At 37.4% G+C, this 24,649-nt stretch overlaps 1 protein-coding gene across 8 annotated transcripts in view; it reads left to right on the top strand.

The window, feature by feature from the left end:
• The window catches only part of tjp1a (tight junction protein 1a), a 140,542-nt gene that overhangs the window by 99,912 nt on the left and 15,981 nt on the right, over positions 1 to 24,649 (top strand). For 3 of the 8 annotated variants that reach the window (XM_079809959.1, XM_079809961.1, XM_079809963.1), the window contains 16 exons: positions 783 to 839; positions 2,396 to 2,520; positions 3,274 to 3,376; positions 3,870 to 4,173; positions 4,439 to 4,542; positions 5,833 to 5,998; positions 6,212 to 6,347; positions 9,192 to 9,227; positions 13,742 to 13,872; positions 16,511 to 16,616; positions 16,814 to 16,964; positions 18,196 to 18,304; positions 20,406 to 20,625; positions 22,302 to 22,486; positions 24,035 to 24,130; positions 24,347 to 24,373. In XM_079809959.1, coding sequence (XP_079666085.1) covers positions 783 to 839; positions 2,396 to 2,520; positions 3,274 to 3,376; positions 3,870 to 4,173; positions 4,439 to 4,542; positions 5,833 to 5,998; positions 6,212 to 6,347; positions 9,192 to 9,227; positions 13,742 to 13,872; positions 16,511 to 16,616; positions 16,814 to 16,964; positions 18,196 to 18,304; positions 20,406 to 20,625; positions 22,302 to 22,486; positions 24,035 to 24,130; positions 24,347 to 24,373 — 2,056 coding nt within the window. The remainder of the gene's footprint in view (positions 1 to 782; positions 840 to 2,395; positions 2,521 to 3,273; positions 3,377 to 3,869; positions 4,174 to 4,438; positions 4,543 to 5,832; positions 5,999 to 6,211; positions 6,348 to 9,191; positions 9,228 to 13,741; positions 13,873 to 16,510; positions 16,617 to 16,813; positions 16,965 to 18,195; positions 18,305 to 20,405; positions 20,626 to 22,301; positions 22,487 to 24,034; positions 24,131 to 24,346; positions 24,374 to 24,649) is intronic. The other 5 variants (XM_079809966.1, XM_079809965.1, XM_079809964.1 and 2 more) reach the window with 2 other exon arrangements.

Below are 24,649 nucleotides of genomic sequence, written 5' to 3'. Positions count from 1 at the left end.
TCAGCTCAGGGTTAGAGCTATAAATAAATACCTTCTGCTCTTTCTCTCCTTGTCTTTATCACTCCCTCTCTCACTTTCTCTCCATCTCCTCTGACTTGTACCAGGGCAGCTTGTTCATTATGTAGCAGTTTTTTTATATGATGTTTGCATTTAAGGCAGAGACATGTTCTTAGTTCAAGCTTGAGTTGTACAGTTGTCAACTGATTGGTCAGTCAGAAAAAGTGGGGCGTTCCGGTCAGGTATTCCTATAGTGATCACATCTTTCTGTTCTATTTGACGGGGTTTCTCCTGTCTTATAACCCATCTGTAATTTTTCTTAATAGTGTCAGACTTTAATAATCATATGCTTTTATTAGGAACATGCTGTAAAATTATATGAAATTTTAGTGATAAAGGAATCCTAACTTGGTTTGCACTTTGAGTTTACAGGCCTCATTTATGCTCCTGTGCTAAAATGAGGATAGCAGATCCTGTTTATAGCTGTTCCAGTGTCTGTAGTGTTGTTGTGTCAGTTTTAGTGTGTGTGTGTGTGTGTGTGTGTGTGTGTGTGTGTGCCTTCAGCGCTGCAGCACTGTTTTGCCCTGTGACAGCCTGTACTCAGACCAACACACACATGCATATTTAGTTCAAGCATAGAGAACTGGTAAAATGCTTAATTCCTGCAGCTCACAAAGTAAAATCACCACCTGCCATTGACAAAGAGGAGAAATACCTGCTGATACAAACTCATTCTCTATGCTTAGACTTGTCCTAACTGTCTGCTTTCTCTTTGTCTTTCACAGAGTACAACAATGGAGGAAACTGTAATATGGGAACAGCACACGGTGACTCTTCACAGGGTGAGTGTTGAACACTGTCTCTCACTTGCTGCTGCAATTTTCTCCCCCTCTACTTCATCTTTCTTTCTTTCTTTCTTTCTTTCTTTCTTTCTTTCTTTCTTTCTTTCTTTCTTTCTTTCTTTCTTTCTTTCTTTCTTTCTTTCTTTCTTTCTTTCTTTCTTTCTTTCTTTCTTTCTTTCTTTCTTTCTTTCTTTCTTTCTTTCTTTCTTTCTTTCTTTCTTTCTTTCTTTCTTTCTTTCTTTCTTTCTTTCTTTCTTTCTTTCTTTCTTTCTTTCTTTTTCTTTCTTTATTTATCTCAGGCTCCAGTATCATATCAGTTATCCAGCAATTCTATAAATTATTTTATTTTATCATATAAGATTAAACTATGCCATCATCTAATGCTTTAAAAACACTATTAATTGTAATATTTAGCAAACCTTAAAATTAATTAATTTAAAATTATTTATTTTAGTTTTTAAATGTATTATTATTATTATTATTATATAATTTATTTATTTATTTATTGTATTAAATCTTTTTTTGGCAAAGTAGTATCTAATGGTAATTGTGGCCATTTATCTTGAAAATAATTATTTGCTTGGAATTTTAATATCAGTGCAGCCTTTTTTCTTTTGTCTTTCTTTCCTCCCTCTCCCCTCTCTTCTCTTTTGGGATGGCTAGTTACAGGATGTGTGGTCATTTGAGTACACAATAGCCGATCCCCCAGATGGCAGGAAGCAGTGTGTGAGAGGACAAAATGCCTGCTCTGCTCCACTTCCTGTTCCTTTTCCTCATCCTGCTTGTTCCTAGGCTCAAACACATCTAAACCAGAGTCTGAGAAAGAGTGAGAGTGCAACAGTCAGTTGGGCACAGTATTTTTTAAGCCCCTCCTTCTGCAAGAGTCAGAACACTGTGGTCATTACACAAATCTTGGATCGGTTTCATAACATGATGTCTGTATATTACAGTTCAGTCAGTCAGTCAGTCCCTCTGTTACCTGCTTTTTGATGTGCTGGTGTATGAGCACTAAGCCTTTTACTGGGGGCTTTATTATAGGTTAAATCACTTTAGCTGTGTAATTCTGCTCCTGACTAACTGTATTACATGGCTGCCTCTGTTACGATACACAAAATAAACAAGACTATTCTTCTCCCCTGTGATTATACTGTATGTGCTCCTCGCCTGCTCTGGCTCTTAATATGATTTATAGCTGTTTGTTTAGAGGACACTCACAAGCCAGATGGTTTGGATGGCAGTGAGACGTAGAACAGACCAGTGCATGTGTGAAGACACCCAATTACATCAGGAATGGCCTTTCTCTGGCCATCTGTCGAGAGTCTGTCTGTCAATCTCTACCTTTTCACTCTCATCTGCCTTTCTTTTTGATTGCTTGGGTGCAAGATTGAGAGCCCCCCCCCCCCCCCACACACACACACACACACACAGAGTAACCTACATAGTTGTCTTCATTCTATCCAATGTAATTTAATAATTTAAAGATATGCTGTGAGTTCCAGGAAATCACTCTATACTGTGTGTGTGTGTGTTTGTGTATATGTTCATGTCCGTTGCAGGCACCAGGTTTCGGGTTTGGAATCGCCATATCAGGGGGCCGTGACAACCCTCATTTCCAGAGCGGAGAGACTTCCATAGTGATCTCAGATGTGCTCAAAGGGGGACCAGCAGAGGGCCTTCTACAGTAAGATGTGTTTAAATATGTGTGTTAAATTAGAGGATATATACAGTCCTGTGCAAAAGTCTTAGGCACGTTAGTATTTTCACCCAAAAAGCCAGTTATTTATATATTTTGCTGTAGTGTGTCAGTATAAAATATCAGTTTACATTTCCAAATATTCCTTTTGCCATTAATTGTAATATTCCAGTGAGATTTTTGTATGCACAAGAAGTCTAACAATAGCCGGTATGCTCCACACGGAGATCTGATCTCACCATCAGAGTCCAAGATTACATGAAGAAACAGAAAAAACTGAGACAGACTAAATCCTGAAGAACTGCGGCAACGTCTCCTAGATGCTTGAAGAAACCTACCTGCAAAGATACAGAACTGAAACGTTTTAGGTACTTGCATAAAAATCTTGTAAAGTGAGGATGTTTTCAAAAATAATGTCATAAAATTATTTTATTTATCAATTGACTTCTTTTAGCTAAATCAACCACACTTTGTTTTTAAAACCGATTTTGTCCCAGGAACACTTGCACATAGTTTTTCAGGTAGCTTTGCAGGTCGTTTTCTTCAAGCGTCTTGGAGACGTTGCCTGGATTTAGTCTGTCTCAGTTTTTTCTGTCTCTTCATGTAATCACAGATAGACTCGATGATGGTGAGATCTCTGTGTGAATCATACCGGTTGTCGTTAGACTCCCTATGCATTTTATTTATATAATGTATTTATATTTTTCTTTTCTTCACAAAAATATACATTTTTGTCTACAGAGAGAATGATAGGGTGGTGATGGTAAACGGTGTCTCCATGGATAATGTGGAGCATGCCTACGCTGTTCAACAGCTGAGGAAAAGTGGAAAGAATGCCAAAATTGTAAGTTAACACATCATCCCTCATACATTGCGTCAGTTCTGTACAACCTTGAGTCTCATCTGACTTCAGATGTGAGTAGTGGGCTGTGATGGAAGATGGAAGAACTTGAGGCTGGCAAGATGTGTAGGTGATCTGTTGTGGCTTGGCTTTACATTAATCAGTGAGGAATGCCAGGAGTCAAACTGAAGTACTGCAGAGTATTTGTCTTCATGTGCGTACAGGAGCTGTTGGTCAATCTGTAGACACTTTCTGATTTTTATCCTCTGTCATGAGGCGCAACCTTTATGACAAAATGTATTAAAAAGTGTTACTTTTGGATACAAAATGCTGTGATTGACCAATCAGATCAAAACTGTGTAATAATTGTACATAACCTATAATCGGCTATTGCTCTTGCTAATGTTAAAAATGTTGTAATAACATCTTTTAATATGTTGTTAAATATCATATTTTTTATATTCATGTTGTTAATATTAATTTATTCTCTGATCAGACTATCCGCAGAAAGCGGAAGGTGCAGATTCCAGTAAGTCGAGGGGGAGACAGAGAGACTATGTCAGAGCGAGAGGAAGAGGACGACACTGAGGAGGATGATTACGAAGGTCCAGCAGCACATGCAGGTGGAGCAAGTGGAGGCACGGGCAGAAAAAACGAGCGCAGCAGTAGCGCTGGGCGGCGGGACCATAGTAATTCCCGTGAGAGGAGTATTTCCCCACGCTCAGACAGACGATCAGTTGCGTCCAACGTCCCACAACGACCTTCCAAAGTCACACTCGTCAAGTCCCGCAAGAATGAAGGTGGGTGGAGCTACATACTGTTAAAAATTAGAGGACAAACTTTTTAATTACTATTAATGGCTTCACCGGAGGACTTAGCAAGCATACTAGAATGTGTAAACAGGTGTAGTACAGGCTGTTGTACATTAGCTAATAGCTGTGATTAGTCTACTGGCACAAATACCCACAGGGTGCTTTCAACAAGAACAATGCTGTAGTTAGTTACTCAGTAGTCAGATTATGTCTGTTATTGTTCAAGCGTGTGTGTTTTTTCTGTTGTGTGCAGAATATGGCCTGCGTCTGGCCAGCCACATCTTTGTAAAGGACATTTCACCTGAGAGCCTCGCGGCCCGTGACGGCAACATACAAGAGGGAGATGTCGTCCTGAAGGTATGACAAACAATGTCTTGGAAGGATCATGGAAAGATGGTTATAGGAAAAGAAGGGAACTGGATAGTCATGTACCTGGTATTGATACTTGTGCTGTTGCTTTGAAAAGCTTTACCAATGCTTTATTTTCCTGCTTTGTATTTCTGTTCCCATTAGGATGTTTGGCTGTGTAATATATTGTTGACAGATGAAAAATTGTGAACATTTGGCTCTCTCTAAAGTCATTAAAACCACTCCAAGTTCATCTGTCACGCTTTCGTCCTCCTATATATATGGACTGCCTGCTGTGAACATGCAAAAGGATTGACATACAAAGTGCTTTCAAAGCCTTCTTATTGGTTAAATGTAGAATCTGACTATTTGTCTGTTTACTGAGACTAGGGCAGGTCAGTGTGATATCTCAGCATGTTTATTTCAGTTATATCTTTCAGTTTAAAGCACCTTTAGGTACAGTAACTTTAAGCATGCTCAAAATTAAATATTTGTTAAACCTCTCTCACCCGCTTCCTTAATGTTTGCATAATTGTAATTAAAGTTCTACCTTGAAGAATATAAAAAAAAGTATCACCTGGCTGACTTGTTACCAAGTTATTTGTTATTTAATGGGGGAATCGGTTGACATTTCCGTGTTAATTTATGAACTCATCAGCTAAATGAGTCTAGTGCTTACTGAGTGGAGCAGAGAGCACTGGAGTGAAACTGAAGGGCATAGAGCACACTGCCAGTGGTTCTGTTTTGTTGCAAGGCTCTGTAAATGTAAAATCAGTGACAGCATTTTTTTTTCTGCATTATACACCACTGTTTAAAAGTTTGGGGTAAGTTTCTTTGTGTGTGTGTTGAAAGAAATCCATACTTTTATTCAGCAAGGATGAATTAACTTAATTAACTTAAAAGTGCAGGTGAAGACATTAATAATGTTACCCAATATTTGTATTTAAAATTAAATGTTTTTACTGTATTTGATCAAATAAATGCAGACTTGGTGAGCATATGAGATTTCTTTCAAAAACAAAAAAATATCTTACCAACCCCAAACTTTTGAATGTCAGTGTCCATGATCTCTTTATTTACCTATTGCTATATGCAGGGCTAAGCTAAGCGCTAAGAGAGAGAGTGTGTGTTTTTTTTAATTATTATTTATCGTTTTAAAAAGCTTAATTTATACAACAGGCTTTCTCATCTGTGATGTCATTTGACCAGGTCACTTTTAAAGCAGTGCTGTACAAAATGGCAGACATATGCATCCGTAATGTGTTTAAAAATGGTCTTCTCTCTCACCTGTCAATATAGATCAATGGCACAGTGACTGAGAACCTGTCTTTGATAGACGCAAAGAAGCTTATAGAGCGATCGAAAGGCAAGCTGAAGATGGTGGTGCAGAGAGACGAGAGGGCAACACTCCTCAACATTCCAGATTTGGATGATAGCATTCCCTCCGCTAATTCAGACAGAGATGGTGAGATTATCTTAGTTAAACATGTAGATCTGAAAATGCCACTGGAAGTTTAGACGTAAGGTCAATTGATACTTCAGACTTAATATTTTATATTGTGTTTGTTACATGGTTTTCTTGTCCATTTTTTTTTCTTGTAGGATTTTTGTCCTTTTCTATAAGAAAGTCAACTTGGGCCTACTTGATACTTGAAAGTCATGATTTTTTTTTTTACAGACATTTCAGAAATTCATTCACTGGCATCAGATCATTCCCATGACCGCACCCGTCGCAGTAGATCCCGTTCCCCTGACAAACGCTCCGAGCCCTCTGACATCTCCGGCCACTCTCCACTGCAGATGAGCAACGGCAGGTAAGAGACATCTGAAATGCTTACATAAAGCAAATGACCCCACCCTAAAGTTTCAAATATCCTGCAAAGTTCTTTAAAGGACTATTTTTCATTGGAGCCCCTTAGTTCACAGCAGATAGGCCCGATTTGCACATTTACAGATATACATTTACTTTAAATACACCTTCTGTTATTTATTTGAATTTCCATGAAATATTTTTTTGTTTCGTTTTGTTTTGGCTGCAGACACAGGAGAGTGTAAGTGTTAGTCATGGTGCAGTGAGCTGGCTGACCTTAACCCAGTTTGACACTACAGTAGAGCTGAGTTCATGTAGCTGTCTTAGCTATCATAGTAGAAATGCACTAGCACTGTAGACGTGTTTACTGAGAAGTGTGGACACCAAGTGGTCTGAGTTTCTCTGTGTGTGTTTGTATAAGAGAGACAATGAAGTACACAAATCAGTGTGTTTGTATATGGACAACTGTAACCTGTAATAGCCACAAAAGTTTGAATAGATGGCAGATATGAAGCTTGTCTCATAATATATTCTTATTTAACAAAAATAGTCCTTTTCAGAAATGTACTATAACCATAATTTCAGCCTAAATACTAGTTACTTGCTACAGTTATTGTTATAAAAAATTAAACTGTCAATTTATTGTATTTATTTTAATGATTTGTCAAACATTAGTCTTCAATTAGTTTTATTTTGATGTGTGTGATTGTTTAATTAATGTAGGATTAATTCATCAGAGTTTACCAATTTATACTTCACTGTACGTCACTATACACATACATCACTATATCAATATCTGTAGTAATGGTATTATGTAATGGTATTTTGGCAGACACTGTGGTTACTGTGGTACATTTTTGTAAGTGGTGGATGGGGGCCAGAGGAAATCTTAAGAGAGGACAAGTGGAGTATGTAAAACAGATGGAAGTCAGAAAGAAAGAGCATGAGATGGTGTTTCTGTGAACTGCGAGTATGTAAAGACACAGGGATGAAAAAGATGACAATGCCACAAGGTGCCAATTCTTTCCCAGGGGACATGCCATCCTTCCTGCCATTTAAAGCAGCTGCTCTCTACATCTCACATCCCCACACTGCTGCAGGCTGTATTCTAATGAAATTTCACACCTCGTGTCCCCACACATCCTCCACCTGTCTGTCTAGAGCTGCGTCTCACTTAATATCTGAACTCAGATTACATCTCATTATCGGCTCTCTCACCTCAACAAGACACTGATGCCTTTTATGTCTCAGAATTTCCACAGCTGTAGCAATTGTGTTTGTGTGTGTGTGTGTGTAGTCTGCCTTAACTTTGCACTTGTAGACAGTGGCAAGTAGTAGAATCATCACTCTCCACTGAATGATAGTGAATATGAAAATACTAGCGCTAAAGTCTATTCAGTTTGCATGTCAATTTCTAGCACTTTTTATATTGTTCCAAAGCAGCTGTGCAAAGAATAGTATAGTGAAAGAAAAAAAACATCCAAAGGCGACAATTACAAGGAAAAACTCCCTTAAATAAGAATAAGAAATCTTGGGTGAATCAAGGCTCTTTAGGCTGGCACAAATGTAAACAAATTTATACTAAACGCACACTGCCATGTTTTTTTCTTTTCTTTTAAGGAACTTTTATTCAGCGAAGACATTTATAATATTACAAAAGAGTTCTATTTCAAAGAATCCTATTCATCCTATTTCTATTCACCAAAGAATCTCGAAAAGGTGTCACTTTTTCACAAATTATATTAAGCAGCACAACTGTTTTCAACATTGATAATAATAATAATAATAAGAGATGTTTCTTCAGCAGCATATTACAATAGTCTTCAGTGTCACATGATCCTTTAGGAATCAGAGGAATGGCTGCTGAAAATGTAGCTTTGCCACCACAGGAATAAATTGCATTTTAAAAATATTAAAATAGAATATATATAATATATAGTATTTCACAATATTATTGTTTTTACTAAAAAACAAATTGAAATAAGTTTCTTATTTAATGATCTGAGTGTATGGTCTGAAGCACATGGTGCAGGTGCACTTAGGGCGTGTCCGAATCAACTTTTGCTAGTTTACCTATGAAAAAAAATGGTTGGCGCATGGTGCAAAAGGGTTGTACCTAGTCTCTTAATGAGTCATGGGTCTGTTTTGGGCGTAACATGCATTAAACCAATCAGAGTCTCATCTCCCATTCCCTTGAAAAGTCAGTTGCGCTTGCACCATGGCGGATTTGCTATTTACATGGTGTAATTTGCGAGTGGAAAGACTGAACGCTTTCATTTGACACCCTTTAAATAACACAAAAGATACTGCGCTATTGACTTTAGCAACGCGCCAACAATGCACCTGAACTCACCTTTTTCCGAACACTGTTTTCAGACCAGCGAACAGATGGGTGCGAGTGCATTGGCTATTTAAACAACATGGCGCTGGACGTGAAAGTGATAACTGCGTCTGGATAAAACTAGCAAAAAGACCTTGCGTCACGCCTGCCATTGCATTGCGCCCCGGGTGTATGATAGGGCCCATAGACTTCTTTCAAAAACATTAAACATTAAAAAATCTTACCAAACCCAAACTTTTGACCGGTAGTGTACGTACTATATAAACTGACTGTTGTCTCTCTTGACTATCTGGAGGATTTACAGTGCTGGGCTCCATGGTAATGCTTGTGGGTTCTGCTTAAGCACCACTAAAAACTGATGGTCTAAAAAGCAATTTACTGGGCTTGGACTGCTAGGTTTAGAGGCATTTTGGGGGATGATGAACATGTTTGTCAGTGAGCCAGGTTAATATCTCAGAGCCATGTATCACTCACTCGCCACTGAATAACTGCTCTGTCTCTACGCAGGCTGACGGGCTCTTTTCTCACCAGAATGCTCCCGCTGTAAGTGCTGTGCTCTGTACACAGTGGATAGTATTTGTAGATGGAGTCTGAGTGCATGAATATTAGGTTGATTTATTTGTATGTGTTTTTTGTGCAATTTTGTCATTGTTTTATATTGTGCTCTAGTGTTCTATATAGACTGTTTAGGTTTTATAATGCACTTTAATAGATTTGTTGTGGTGCATTAATATGTGCTTGTAGTGAAGTCAGCATGCATTTTGTCATATTGAGCTGGTAGTGCAGAGGAAACTAGCTCTGTGTGTATGAGTGTGTTTGTGGAAACTGCCAGTGGGTGTCAAGGCTGTTATGCAGAAATGGGCCTGAATTAATTTTCCTGCATGTGTGTTCATTAACCTTGGCACACAAGAGATGAGACAATTCCCTCTGAAATTTGCATCACCAGATGGGTTTTTCCTCACACTACAAGTCATGGAGATACTCTCTCTCCGCTCTGTCTGAGCCTTCACTTTTTTAATCTCTCCGCTCTACACAGTTTCTTAGGAGCACTTAAGTGTGTTGATTCAGTGTTGTCTTAGTTTAGGGTAGGCAAGTTTGTTTATATAGCATATTTCATACACAGTGAGTGGTAATTCAAAGTGCTTTAAATTAGCATAATAAAGAAAATAAGAAATAATCAGACATGTAGAATTAAGTGATTTAAAACTGCGTGGGGAGAGAAAGATGAACAAAAAGAAAGTAAAAATGGAAAAAAAAGGAAAGTAAAAATACAAATACAAATTAAATATAAATAAATAAAATGACTATGTATATGTGTATATATTTGTATATTATATATTTTTATGTGTAAAATGGCTGTCAAAATGGCATAATAATCACCATGTTTGTAATGAACTGTCTGTTCTTGCTAGCGATGTAGTATATTGTATATGACGTATAGTAACTTTACCTGAATTGATTCATAATTAAAAAAACAATGCACAAGCAGTGCCATAGTATCATTGTATCATGTTCTGCTTGTAGTAGGAATATCAATGTATTGTCTTTTCTTGCTGTGTAATAGTCACAACAAGAACAAGAAGGGTGTTAATTTACAAAAATATTATTTATACATAACAATATGATCATTTATATGATGATATGAGAGATATATATATATATATATAATGTAAGAAAATATAATAATTTATATGCATAGTGTAAAAGTCTATATAGGGCTTCAATTTGTATTCTGAAATATGCAGGGAAACAAATGCCCTTTTTGGAATGGAAAGACATTTCAGTGCGATTGTAAAAGGTCACATGAGAAATAAACGCAGAAAGTGAGCAGAGATTTAGCCCGTGTGTGATAGATGTGTTCGTGCAGACAGAGAAAACTAACAGAGCAAAGGAGAGCCTGGGATTGCTGTAGGCTTTTGTGTGTGTGTGTGTCAGTGCATATTTGTGCATGTCCAGGGCATCAGAGATTTAAAGCCAGGTTCACACTGTACGATTTTGGCCGTCTGAGCACATTTTGAGAATCTTAAAAGATTCTTTTGATCCTATGCCAAAATCTGAAGCCCATGATGGCTAGTTTAACATGTTCGCTGACAGCTGATTAATGACCGCTGCGATAAAATTTTATCTCTGATGAAATTCTGACAGTGTTAGAAGATTTGATGCTTATTCCTGTAGTGTGACTTCTCCTATGACAACAGTCAAATCAAAAACCAATAGTAACACAGAGCCTTATGATGCAATTAAGATAACAACAAAACAAAACTTGCGCCATCGTCTTTGTTTTTTTTTTTTTCTCCAGTTTTTCTTTTCAAGACAAACCATGATCAAAATTAACGCTAGAGATTGTTCTTGTTTGCCAGCCACTATTTCAATCCAGCATTTATGCAGCTCATAGTAACTGAACGTGCCTCGGACTATTATAAATCGTACAATGTGCACCTGGCTTAAGACAAAATATACTGCCAAGCAACAAGGGCTCTCTTTTTCATTTTCATTTATGAGTTCTTGGTAGAAATCTGTTTGTTTTTACTGATTCAGCCAATGCTAATTGCTAATAACAATGCTAATTGCATTCATCAAAGAAAGACTCCATTTATATTTCGGGAGTGGTCTGTTTCCTATGGGAGTCATTCTCTACCAGCCCGAGTCATATGACTGAAGTTCTAGAGGGCAGTTCAGATCCTGAACTCATCAAATGCTTCCCCAGCTTTCTTTGTCTGTACACGAATGTGCAACAGAGAGTATTTGTGATGCCTCAAAGCATTTCAAATATCTGAGAGATGTGCGAGAGTTAATTTATAGTTTTAAAAAAAAGTTCTAGTGTCTGTCCTAATTTTTTGCAAAAATTTAAATTCACCCTTCGCCGCAAGTTTGATTAACAGGCGATCTGACCAATCACATCGCCGAATCTGCCGTTTTGTCTGACAGAAGTCAGGAGAGTTAGTAGATTAACATCGGTGGACTTGAACTTGGAAAAACGGTGTGTAGCCTACTGACGTCTTTCCGCGGTTGAAACAACATTTATTTTAGTGTTCATTCATGCTTATCAATTAACTAGAAGGAAGAGATAATCGGTTCACGAGCAGCTTTAACTGAGGCGCTACAGCGATCACGACACATTAAAAGCCACAAAATGCTATTTATTGTTAAAAATTTTTTTAAAAATGACAATTTCAAAGTTGAGACTTTGTGTCATATCAAAAGTAACTTGCTCTGTCCTGTCTTTCGGCGTGTCGTCAGTATCCTCTTTGCTCCACGATGTATTTTCGCTACGTGAGAACGTGTGTGGTGTGAGAGCGGCATGGCTTGTCGGACATAGCAACAGTAACTAAAGGGGGCGGGTCTTTGCGAACAGTCAATTATACAGTCTGACCTAAAGCTCTGGCATCTGGTACTGTCTAATGAGAAATCATTATCTCTGCTTTTTTTCAAGCACTGTTGTGTTCATGATCCTTTTCTTTTGTTTCCATTCAGCATTGTTCTGCTCTCATATTCATGTGGAACAAATATAATTTCTGATGTTCTGAGAAATGTCAACACATGATGACCATATTCACATGTACCTTTTCTGAAATGCCACCAAATGCAAGTGCTTTACATGTTATTGACTTGTCCCACAGACATGCTAACATTGCATAAATCCCAGCAGCCCAATAATATCAGGGATAACCAGGATTTTAGAGGCGTGAGAACCTTAAAATCCACAAAAGTTTAAAAAAATTTTGTATTATAGTATTGTCATTAGAACATCCCTTGAAAAAAAAAATATTTTATATATAATTATCGATTAATTGGCCTGTGTTATTAATGAATATAATCAAGATGAATTTTTTTTTTAACTTGTATATCACAACGCTTTAATTTGTTTTGTCTGTAATTATGCATGTCACTATTCAACTCGCGTACATAAACGCTTGCACGCTGAATGTTTTTCAATATTATTCAAAAATGGTATGCTGATAATATAATTTGTAATGAAAAATGTGCATTAAATATAGAAGTATTTTCACTGGGGAAACTTTTTTTTAAAGTATTTTTGCGGGGCTGCGGCGGTCTGGGCGAATAAGCTGCTCAGCAGCGTTCACAATTAACTGGAACTACATTTTTTAACTTGAACTTGAAATGTACTTGGTCAAGTTGCTGACAGAGATGCAGAATAATGCAATGGGTCATCAATAAAGTGCATACTGAATTTGGTCTTCTACATGGTAAGCTTTTTTTTTCCATAATAAGGTTTCGATTGTCCTCAACACTTTTTCACAGCATGCATTGCGCACTCATACTAAACTCATCAAGCGTCAACGAGCTGCCGACTGCTGCAGGATGCGCGTAAGAGAGTGTCGCGGCAGTGCAGATCACACATCTCTGTATATGTTCAAGTAAATAAATATAAATGGGAATACCTGCATTATGAATGTGGCACTTTGCGGGAGTAATTAACATTGAATGTAATGCCCATAACCTCACTCCAAATTTCAGGCCCTGTACATATACAGATTATCTAGTATGCAGAAAAACAGAATTTATCTTAACATGTTTCTTCAAATTAGAAAATTAAATACAGGTGTTTTTATGGATGGGCTTCCACAGCAGACATAATTAACAGTAGTTGGCGTCATCTACTGTGCTGTGGTTAAAGTATGCAATGCGCATTATTTATGCAATTAATCTGTCCCTTGCCAATCACATTTAAAACAAGCATGTGACAACCACTAACGGAAGGAAAATAGCAGAGTAAAAGTACTTTATCACACTTTTACATCACACACAAAAAATACTCAAGGAAAAGTAGGCTACACCATTTCTAAACTACTCAAAAAGTACAATTTCTGATAACTAAAAAGGCTCATTCACACAAAAATGAAAATTATGTCAAGATATTTTAAAGAGTATGGGTAACCAAACAGTTGATAGGCCCCATTGACTTCCTATGAAAATAATAATATGGAAGTCAATAGGGCCCATCAACTAATAAATTACACGCTTCACACCCTACTTATAAACAGAGATAAGATCAGACTCAGTTTGTGACTACGTGCTGCTTTGTGTGTCTGTAGCCATAGGAGTCGTGAGGAGGAGCGCATCTCTAAACCAGCGGCTGTATCCACTCCAGTTAAGATGGCCGAGGATGCACTTCTGGCTCCGCCTACAGATCAGCCCGGGGACAAACAGATCCCTCCACTGCCAGGTTGGGTCTTTCACCTCCAGACTTTAAGCTGTCTTCTGTCTTTCCTTCTGCTCTTCCCACTGTCTTATCTCCCCAGTCCAGTGGCATGTGGCAGACTTCATAAATAAGGCAAAGTCACCTCTCTCTGCCCCCCCCCCCCCCCCTCCCGTTCTTTTTAGTCCTTTATAAATTGCATTTCCATGTGATGTTTACAGAGCCCTGTGCATGACATGCAGACAAAAATATAAATATCGTGGCCACAAATGAAGAATTAATTCTCTCGTTTTAGTAAATCGTGGCCAGGATGTTCTCATTTGTTTACTAGTTTAAGTTAAATAGTTACCAAGAATTAAGAATTTGTTGCCACAATTTATTTGTTCCCTCATTTTAGTAAATCGTGACCATATTGAACAAATTTCTTTCCTTGTTTTGATTTAATTAAAACAACGTAATGAATTATTACATGGCTACGATTTAGAAAATGAAGGGTTAGTTTTTTTTGTAAATTTGCGTAAAACGAGGGAACGAATTAGTAAAACCTTACTATTAGTAAGTCATGCAAACGAATTGTTCATTCATTGCCATGATATAAATTATTTTGTCATGTGCGGGGCTCTGTAGATGTTTTCTCGGCTTCCAAGTTTTATACACATGGAACTTAATTTACCTAACACAATGATCAAGAAACCAAATCAGTACTGTGATGCTTTGTATTAACATACTATTAATAAGTAAAATGTCAAAATCTATTTTTGATTTTCAAAATCACATTACTTCTAATAAAATAATTGCTGGAATAATACAGAATGATACATATTTTTGTATATTTTATATAGTACAACAAACTCTATAATTAGTGCATCAATTTCCACTGATTTCAACCGTCTGATTCGTGGATTGATTGCAAACATGATGGTTCACAAAGTAGACAATTCAAACAAATCATACTGTTTTTAACATGACTTCTTTAAAGGGGTCATAGAATGGTACATGCACTTTTACAAGTTGATTATACGGAAATGTGTGTTGGCAGTGCCTGTACACAACCATCCTATAATGATAAAAATACATCCAGTGTTTTTTTTAAATCTCCTTATATACTTTCCCCTGTCTCAAATCGAGCCGTCTGACCGTGTGACGTTACACGGTGTACGCCCCTCCAAAGATTGTTGATTGACAGCAGCGTTTCAACACAGACCCGCCCTGAGCGAGCTGTCATCCGTCCGCCATTGTTGATACTCTGGAGCAGAATGGCGTCTAAGCGATTGTGGTGTTGTGTTGTTGGGTGTAATAACGAACACAGCAGTCATTTTGATGTTCCTAAATCCGAACTGCTGAAGACCCAGTGGCTGCTGAGTTTTGTTTTAGAAGGGAATATTCCCCCCGATCAACGTCAATGTTTGCGCGAATCATTTCTCAGCAGACTGCTTTATAAACGAGCGTCAGTATAAAGCAGGTTTTGCTAATAAGCTGCTCTTGAAAAAAGGATTGTGTTCCTGCTGCACCTCAGGGAGATGTGAGTGTAACGTTTTATTAACCTTTATATTAATCTTTGCAAATCGCTTGCACGCTTCACGATGAATGAGGCTAAAGTTTACAGGGTAAATTACATTACGGCATGCTTTCTGTGTATGACGTTCTCAATATAATTCATAATCCCACGTTTATAATGAACAACGCGTTATGTTTGTTATTACAAACTGTGTACTCGGGTGATAAAGTTAACGTGGTAACACTACACTAAGCTTACTTTTGTACATGGTTTATAACGGTGTCTGTTACTGATTAAGAAGTAATGTAAAAAAAAAAAAATCTTATAACATAACATCAATCTGTCAATGAACTAACACATCAGGAAACACATAGCAACTACGCTACTCTGCCAGTACAAAGATAGATCAAAGTGACATGACGTTAACCAACCATTCAGAAACGTTCGTCATCTGTTCCTGGTCCGACTCCGGTTCAAAATGATAAGGTTGCTCAGATGTGTCCTCAGAGACTCCCGTTGCCATTATTTCTCGAAAATATACCCTCAAATGTTGTCAAGGCAACACTCCACGTGTGTTGTGGTGTTGTGTCGGGTCGAACCGAACGCCCCACAGAGCAGAGGGGGCGGGGTGAGCCAAGCTCATTATCATTTAAAGTCACATACACTGAAATGAGTTGCTGAAAACTGAGCTGGTTTTGACCAGGTAAAATGAGTGTTTTCTTACAATACTAATGAGAATTTTTAATTAAAGTATATTACAAACTTTTCATTTAGACACTAAAGAATCATATTAACTTGTACAAAAATGTCATTCTATGACCCCTTTAATATATTTCACAGTGAGGCAAAATTTAAGATCAAAATAGTGTGTAAACACAAGATTTAGTTTTATTTTTTTCATGTTCATTTTTTTCCATGGTCTCCCTCGCCCTCTTACTCCTCCCACATCTCCACTGATAAAAATCAGACCTGTCATCTCCTAGTTTTCTCTCAATACTTTGCTGCTGTTTACTCCATCCCTGATCTGGAAGGCCCAGATCTGACTTTGCTTCTCTCTGGTTCTTCATGTTCTTTTTTGTCTGATTAATAACCAAAGAGTCTGTTTGAAAAAAACTGTGTTTTATTGATGTACATCATCATCAAAGTCTAACAGAAATGTGTGTTTAGAGCCAAAACCAGTGTATGCACAACCTGGGCAACCTGATGTTGATCTGCCAGTCAGCCCCTCTGATGCCCCTGTGCCCAGTGTCACCCATGATGACAGCATCCTTCGGTCAGTGTTGTTGCATAATCTGTACTCGTGTCATACTCCCACTTGCCCTTTCTAGTGACTTTAAATTTACTAGCCAAGTAAGCTTTCTGTATTATCGTGCAGATGCACTGGTGCAAATAATTTTGAAGCCACACACAGCACAAACAATGCCATGCAAGTCCATTAAAGATTGATCCAGTTTTATTCTGTGTTACCAGGCCTAGTATGAAGCTGGTGAAGTTTAAGAAAGGAGAAAGCGTAGGATTGAGGCTGGCGGGAGGAAACGATGTGGGGATATTTGTGGCTGGTGTGCTAGAGGACAGTCCTGCTGCTAAGGAAGGCCTGGAGGAGGGAGACCAGATACTCAGGGTGAGTATCTTATTTACGTTAACTTTTTGGTCAAAATCTTGTATTGTATTGTATTGACAATGCAAGAGTCAAGAACCCTGTAAAGTCTCCTCCAGCACATCCCAAAGACTTTCAATGAATTTAAGGTCGAGACTCAGAGGTGCCAATTCATGTGTGAAAATGATTCTTCATGCTCCAATTTTAACAAAGCTACAAAAAAAAAAATATATATATATATATATATATATATATTATATATATATATATATATATATATATATATATATATATATATATATATATATATATATATATATATATATATATATATATATATATATATATATATATATATATATATATATATATATATATATAATGTTAAAATTAAATTGTGTGTGTACAATTTTAACTAAATATGTTTTTTAATTGCAACCAGTGGCATTTCTTGTGTAAACATCACATATTTAGCATATACTGTACAGTAGCATGCTTAATCATATCTGAGAAATCTAGTCTTAAGAAAGCATGTGTTTGATTGTTTTGCTTCTGAACATCTGTTGTTGACTAATCTCTGTGCTGTAACACTGTGTAACATCCCACTTTTTCTCAGGAAAATATGAAGATACTATGTGACCCCTGTGGCTGTGGGCAAAAATAATCATGACATACTCCTCCTCTGACTCAGTGCCTGTCTCTCCTCTGTTTCCAGCTTTCCTTTGTTTAGCCTTCGGCTGCACAATGGTGCTCATTGTTTAACTCAAGCCTCCAGTGGTCTTACACTATTGTCAGTTGCTATGTGTAATACAGAGAATCTAAGTCAGGCTCATTTAGGTTTGTTTATCACCGTGCACATTTTAATGAAACATAGATAGCTTTGTGCCTCTCCCACACTAGTCCCAGTACAGGTCGTCACTGTGTGCATACACGCATGAGTATGAAAGTTCCTGTCCCTGCTTCACAAACACACACTCCTTAGATTCCAGGCCCTGCCTCACAGCAAGACTCCCAGCTCATTGTTTTTCCCTTTCCATTTTGTCAAGGGTGACTGCACGTTCACCTCGACTCTTTTTTTCCCTGAGATTGACTATAAGATAAAGTAGAAACACAGAAAAAGTGGATTTGTTCTTTTTTCTCTCTCTCTGCTTCTATTTATTTCTTTTTTCTACTGTCAATAAACAGTGTATTGTTAGGTTACAGCACCGCAGAGATCTAAAGCCTGTTTTCTTCTTGCACTCCCTCCTGTTCATAGGTTAACAATGTTGACTTTGCAAACATCATTCGTGAGGAAGCAGTGCTGTTTCTGCTGGATCTTCCCAGAGGTGAAGAAGTCACCATCCTAGCTCAGAAGAAGAAAGATGGTGAGCAGATGGATGTGGCTTTCATGTATTGATTATGTTTGCCTATGTTCACTTATTACATGTTTCTCTGGTTCTGAATCTTTTGGACTCCAAGACTCCCCTTTAGCTAAGACAATATTCGAAAGCCCTCCAAATATGTACCTCTGGTGCTTCTGTTGTAATAAAAATGTATAAACTCAATAATATGATGCTAGTTTATTGCTCTAGTCTACATCTTTATTTAGTTTTATTGTTTTACATTTTAATTAGTATTTTAGAATTAAACAACTATGTAATTAAATAACTATAATTAAATTTGTAGACTTATTTAGATCCTCCTGGAAGTTCCTAAGGATCCTTAAACCTTGTTTATACTTGCACGCACCGTGAGCCTCCGCTGACTGCGCGCACACCTCCCCAAACGGATGAGGTGTTTATACTTGACGTGTTTGCCGTTAAACTATTCTTTGAAATGATAGGGAGCGACTCCCTGTAAATGTCCTCTTAAACCATCAGGAAGCAGCAGTGAGAAGTAGTAAGGTACACACGTGACAATGTTTGGCCGTTTCTCAATATGCATTCTTAAGCGATCTCGCATCCTGTGTTCTCGTACAACGTCATCATCAACCGTCATTGTTCAAATCCAATACTCAAGAATGCAAGTACAGAGGACGCATTAAAGTACCCGGATGTGTTCTTGATATCGGATGTGATACCCGAATGTGTTCTTGATGCATATCTTAATATCGAAGAGGCATATTGACATATTAAAAAGAATCTTAACAATGACAAAGCATAGGTAAGATTAAATATACATACTCATTTTCAAAAATGCACTTGATAAAATAATATAAAAATATAATGTCTATAATAATATGAAAGACATTTTTTAATAGGTTATGACATTTGTTTGTGATGTTCTGTTGTATTTATTGTGCATTGGCCGCTACTTAATATGTGTTCTGTGTCCTTGCACACCGGCATGCAAAATGGGGTCTAGCGCCTTCATGCTTGTGCGGATGCAGCGAGTATAAACCAGGCTTACGTAGGCCCTGCCCCTCAGTTTGAGAACCACTGCTCTAGAATATATAACTCTGATTGGTCAGTCGCAGCATTTCATTCTAGCCTTTTCTTTCTCACATTAAAAAAAAAAATATTTTTTGGTATGTACTTGTGTAATAAGTGGGATGCAATAGAGACAGAGCGACACGCGTCATAATCTGAAGGCCACGCCCACCGGGGGGGGGAAACAATCGAAAGCTCTCCATTGACTTTGCATTGCGTGAAGCGGCCTCCTTGTCATTTCGGACTTATAACAAAAAACAGAACAATGTCTAAAAGTGGATGTGTGACAAAGTGTACAGCAAACAAGCTAAACAACACCCACAACCAAAAACCCTGAAGTTTTTATAAGCTATTGACCCAAAAAACGAGCGTTTAAGGACAAAAAAGTGGATACAGGCCATTGAGACAGAGCGTGACACGTTATATTACACTGAGAACTACACCCACTACTGGGGAACGTAATCAGCAACAGGAAATATAAATATACACCTGACATTTGGATATTTGACTTAACAGTGACAAAATGTTTACTGCACACATAGGCATACTGAGTGTCAGGATCCCAAAATTAACCCATTCTTCCTGCTGAAGCGTCACATTTAACTGCCTTTATCCACTTTTGTCTCCTTAAACTCTCGTTTTTTTGGGTCGACAGCTTATAAAAACGTATTTCTGTGTTTTTTAGCTTGTTTGCTGTACACTTTGTCACATATCAGCTTTTAGACATTGTTCTGTTTTTTATTTTAAGTCCGAAATGACAAGGATGCAGCCTCACGCAATGCAAAGTCAATGGAGAGCGTTGGTTTGTTTCCCCCCCGGTGTGGGCGTGGCCTAAATACGCTCTGTCTCTATGCAGTCAGATGGTTATTAAGGCGATATAAGACTCATCTGCTTCATGTTGGGGTCATGATCACCATGTCTGGGTTTATTTTGTAATGATGACCACTTAAATAAATACTTGTATAATTTGACCTATTGTTTAGTTAAGTAGGATTCAATCATTCATACTAAGAAAGATATTTAGTGTTAACCATTTAATTTATGTCATGTCCTCTAGTGTACCGGCGAATAGTGGAGTCTGACGTGGGCGACTCCTTCTACATCAGAACACACTTTGAGTATGAGAAAGAGTCTCCTTACGGGCTGAGCTTTAATAAGGGAGAGGTGTTCAGAGTGGTGGACACCCTCTACAATGGAAAACTGGGCTCCTGGCTGGCCATCCGCATCGGGAAGAACCACCAGGAGGTGGAAAGAGGCATCATTCCCAACAAAAACAGGTAACACTCAGTTGCTGTATTATATTTGGAGTATATAGATTAGTAGATCATATATAGATCACTTCAATACTGTTTTTTCTTTTGCTTGTGTAGTGCATGATTAACTATATACAAGTTTGTGATGATAGAGAGAATCAGATTTCCGTATACCTCTAACTAGTGTTGGGGGAAGTTACTTTTAAAAGTAATGCGTTACAATATTGCGTTACTCCCTAAAAAGCAACTAATTTACTTTTTATGGGAAAGTAATGCATTGCGTTACTTTTTCTTATCTGGGCTGAGCTTGCAGTGCAGTACTAGTCTGGGCACATCTCAAACAAACCTTTCAGCTGTGCTGCCATTTTGGATTGTTGAAGAATAGGACGCAGGAGAAAAAAGTTGAACACTCTTACTTAATAAAAAAATAAACACAAATGTGGTTTATGTAAAGTATTTTTTTCTTATTCATATGGTTGAATTGGATCATTCAGTGTTTCCCACAGATTAGAAACCAATTTGTGGTGGCAGCCGGGCGGGGTTGGGGGTATTTGGGGTTGGTGATTGGCACAAATATCCATTTCGATCTTGATTTGGTATCAATTCATATGTATATATCCTAAGGAAAAATAAGTATTTTTAGCACTATTTTAAACTTTTCTTGGGTTAAATTATATTTGCTTGCATTCATTAATATTCACTTGTTTGTGCTTGTATAAGTATCATTAAAAATATTAGAGTTATTAACTTTAAAAAATTTCACATTTAAAGAAATCTAGTGTTTGATCATATCTAAATATTTATTCAAATGCAAAACCTAAAAATAAGGAAGAAGTTATGATCTGCAATACTTTTTTGAGCAACCAGACTAGATACATGTATATTTATTAAAGAGCCATACACGCACCTAGTGGGTAAACAATGGCTTTACAAATGAAAATGATTATTTTTCCAGTCACAAAATAACTCTAATTTGCATCTTTGCATTGGAATTCTCTATTTTAACCTTAATTACTGCACTAATTGTAATATACATAAGAAAAAATATTTTAAGTGGTCATTAATGGACCATAATTATTGCATAAATAGTAGGCTTATTTAGTATCAAAATATATCCTCAAAATATTCAATAAATATTATTAAACTAAAATATAGAACATTTATTTAATTGAAAAATTGTTAAGGTGTGGTCACATTTGACCACCAATGAGTATGAGTGTGACCAATTAGTAAGCAATGATGGCTAAATACAAGAAAGACATTAATGTTAATGTTAACAATGTTGATCTCCATCACTCTCCATAATAAAATGAGCCTGTAAATATGGTTGACGTCATTAAAAATTGCTACAAATACCTGTATAATAAAACTGTTGTGTATCTGCTTAAGTCATTCAAATGCATTGACAGAGCGCTGGTTTGTTTAGAAGCTCCGTGAACCACGCCGGGAGATGAGAGCATGTCGCAACTCTGTTTTTCAAAGCCTCTGACTTTAACTGTTATGCCACATTAGCGCCAAGACGCTATTTATTGTTTAAAAGCTTAGACTTTCATATCAAAAGCAGGTTTGACAAATTTAAAAGTAATGCGTTACTAATTGCTTGAAAAAAGTCATCTGATTCTGTAACTCTCATTACTAGTAATGCTTTACCCCCAACACTGCTTCAAACTAAAGCTGATTTTGTTTTGCCATCTCTTCAGGGCAGAGCAGTTATCAAGCGTACAGTACACACTCCCCAAAACTGCAGGCGGTGACCGAGCTGACTTCTGGAGGTTCAGAGGTCTACGTAGTTCAAAGAGGAATCTGCGGAAGAGTCGAGAAGATTTGTCAGCTCAGCCGGTTCAAACCAAGTTCCCTGCTTATGAAAGGGTGGTTCTTAGAGAGGGTATGTATTTTTTTGTGTTAGATAAGGATGCACAATTTATTGGTTTCACATCAGTTATCAGCTGATACAAAAAACAAAAACAGTATTATTACTATAATATTTATTTTTCGATATCAATATTGTATACGCTACAGCTGATATTTGTGTTTAATTTTACATGCTAATTTCTCCTGTTTTAACATTTTATATTAACTTTTTATCATCTAATGCTCACTTAAATTTAATAAAACTTGAGTAAATTTCAACATAAATATCAATATTTAAAAATATATATTTTTCGGTAACACTTTACAATAAGGTTCATTAGTTAACATTAGTTAAAGGGTTACTTCAGCTATTTGCATTAAGCTTTGTATCAGTAGAAACCCGGTAGTATATTCAAATTATGGTACTTCTCCCTCTCATATCCCCCTGAGATGACAGAATTATGCATTTTATTTTTTGGAAAAAATCCTCAGATGACGCAAATATCGTCATTTTGCGTCATCGGAGGATTTTTTGGCCAGAGGCTAGAGACTAGAGGAGCTAGTTCTGCATGTTATCAACCCGCCCACAGGGGAGGGATCTCACTCACAGAATGTAAATGCGCACGGCCGCTCGGCTGGTGCGTTCATAACGGAGCAGTGCGGAGCAAAGTGAGTGTTTCAACTTTTCAATTAATTCCTATGAAATTTAAGCTTCCAAAGGCATGATCTGAAAATGTGCCAGACTGGACACGTGTCGTGAATGACTGCTGCGCTTACCTCAGCTCTGCTCAGCTCTTCGCTCTCGTGATGAATGAAATCTGACTCCTGCTGCGTCTATGCCGTGCTTTTCGTTCGGCTCTCTCACACTTTATTGAAAAGACACGTTCAGTTTTTAATTGTAGTGCCTATTCTCTAACTAACTGAACAAAATGATTGTATTGGTATGAAAATCAAAAACAACGGTGGGGGCGGTGTCATGGTGGGCAAGTGATAACCAGTGTCCGTTGCTTTGGGAGTGGCCTTGTAGGGCAGCGAAGCAAGTTCATTCTGGGAGTTGTTGTCTTTCATCCACATGAGACAAATTCATTTTCTGTCTTTTCTCAGTCTAGAAGGCACCAAATTCAAAAATAATTTTCACATTTCTACTACATAGATGACCCAGTTTAAATACACATTCATCTTCCCAGCGCTGAAGTACCCCTTTAACTGCATTAGTTAACATGAACTAATAATGAACTGCACTTATAAAGCATTTATTTATCTTTGTTAATGTTAATTTCAACATTTACTAATGCATTATTAAAATCTTGTTAACATTAGTTAATGCACTGTGAACTAACATTAACAAACCATGAACAGCTGTATTTTTATTAACCAATGTTAACAAAGATTAACTAATACTGAACAGAGGTGTTGTTCATGGTTAGTTCATGTTTACTAATGCATTAACTAATGTTAACTAATATAACCTTATTGTAAAGTGTTACCTGTTTTTCATACTGTATATTATAATGTTCTGATGCCTAAATTCACATTAAAGGGATTGATTTAATTTATTTAGACATTTTTTGTCTCATTTTAGCTGGGTTCCTGAGACCTGTTGTGATCTTCGGGCCAATCGCAGACGTGGCACGAGACAAACTGGCGAGAGAGGTGCCTGACCTGTTTGAGCTTGCAAGTGAGTGTCCATTTGTTGACACACATCCCTTGATAAGACACAGCGCTTCAGTTTTCTAATCCACCTACCTGTGCAGCATACTTGAGCAGTCACAGCTGTCCTGCTCTCCAGTTTCAGTAGTACATTTAAAATTCAGCTTGTAAACTGATTCCTTGAGTGGCCACTGGCTTTTATTTTACATAACATTCTTCCTGTATGACTTTATTTGCTTTTCAGAGACACAGCACCCAGATGGAAGGGAAAGTACGTTGCATACAGTAGTCACATCAGCTCACTCATCAGTAACCATAGTTACTAGAGGCTGTGCATTATTATGGCATCCTTTATTTTAGTTACACCAAATCGACACTGCTTGAAATGGTAATGAAAAATAATCCAAGGTGTGTTCATGCTATCGACAGCTCCAACCCCCCCTCCCCAACCCTTCAGTCATGCTTGAGAGGAGATAAAGGCACATTGCTCATTGATTTCCCCCATCCCAAGCACCTGCTTCCTGTGTTATTTTGTGATACTATGGGC

This window comes from Gobio gobio (assembly GCF_949357685.1).
Source record: "Gobio gobio genome assembly, chromosome: 2".
Taxonomy (NCBI): domain Eukaryota; kingdom Metazoa; phylum Chordata; class Actinopteri; order Cypriniformes; family Gobionidae; genus Gobio; species Gobio gobio.
The sequence above is the reverse complement of the archived record's forward strand: the minus strand, read 5'-3'. Positions and strand labels throughout refer to the sequence as shown.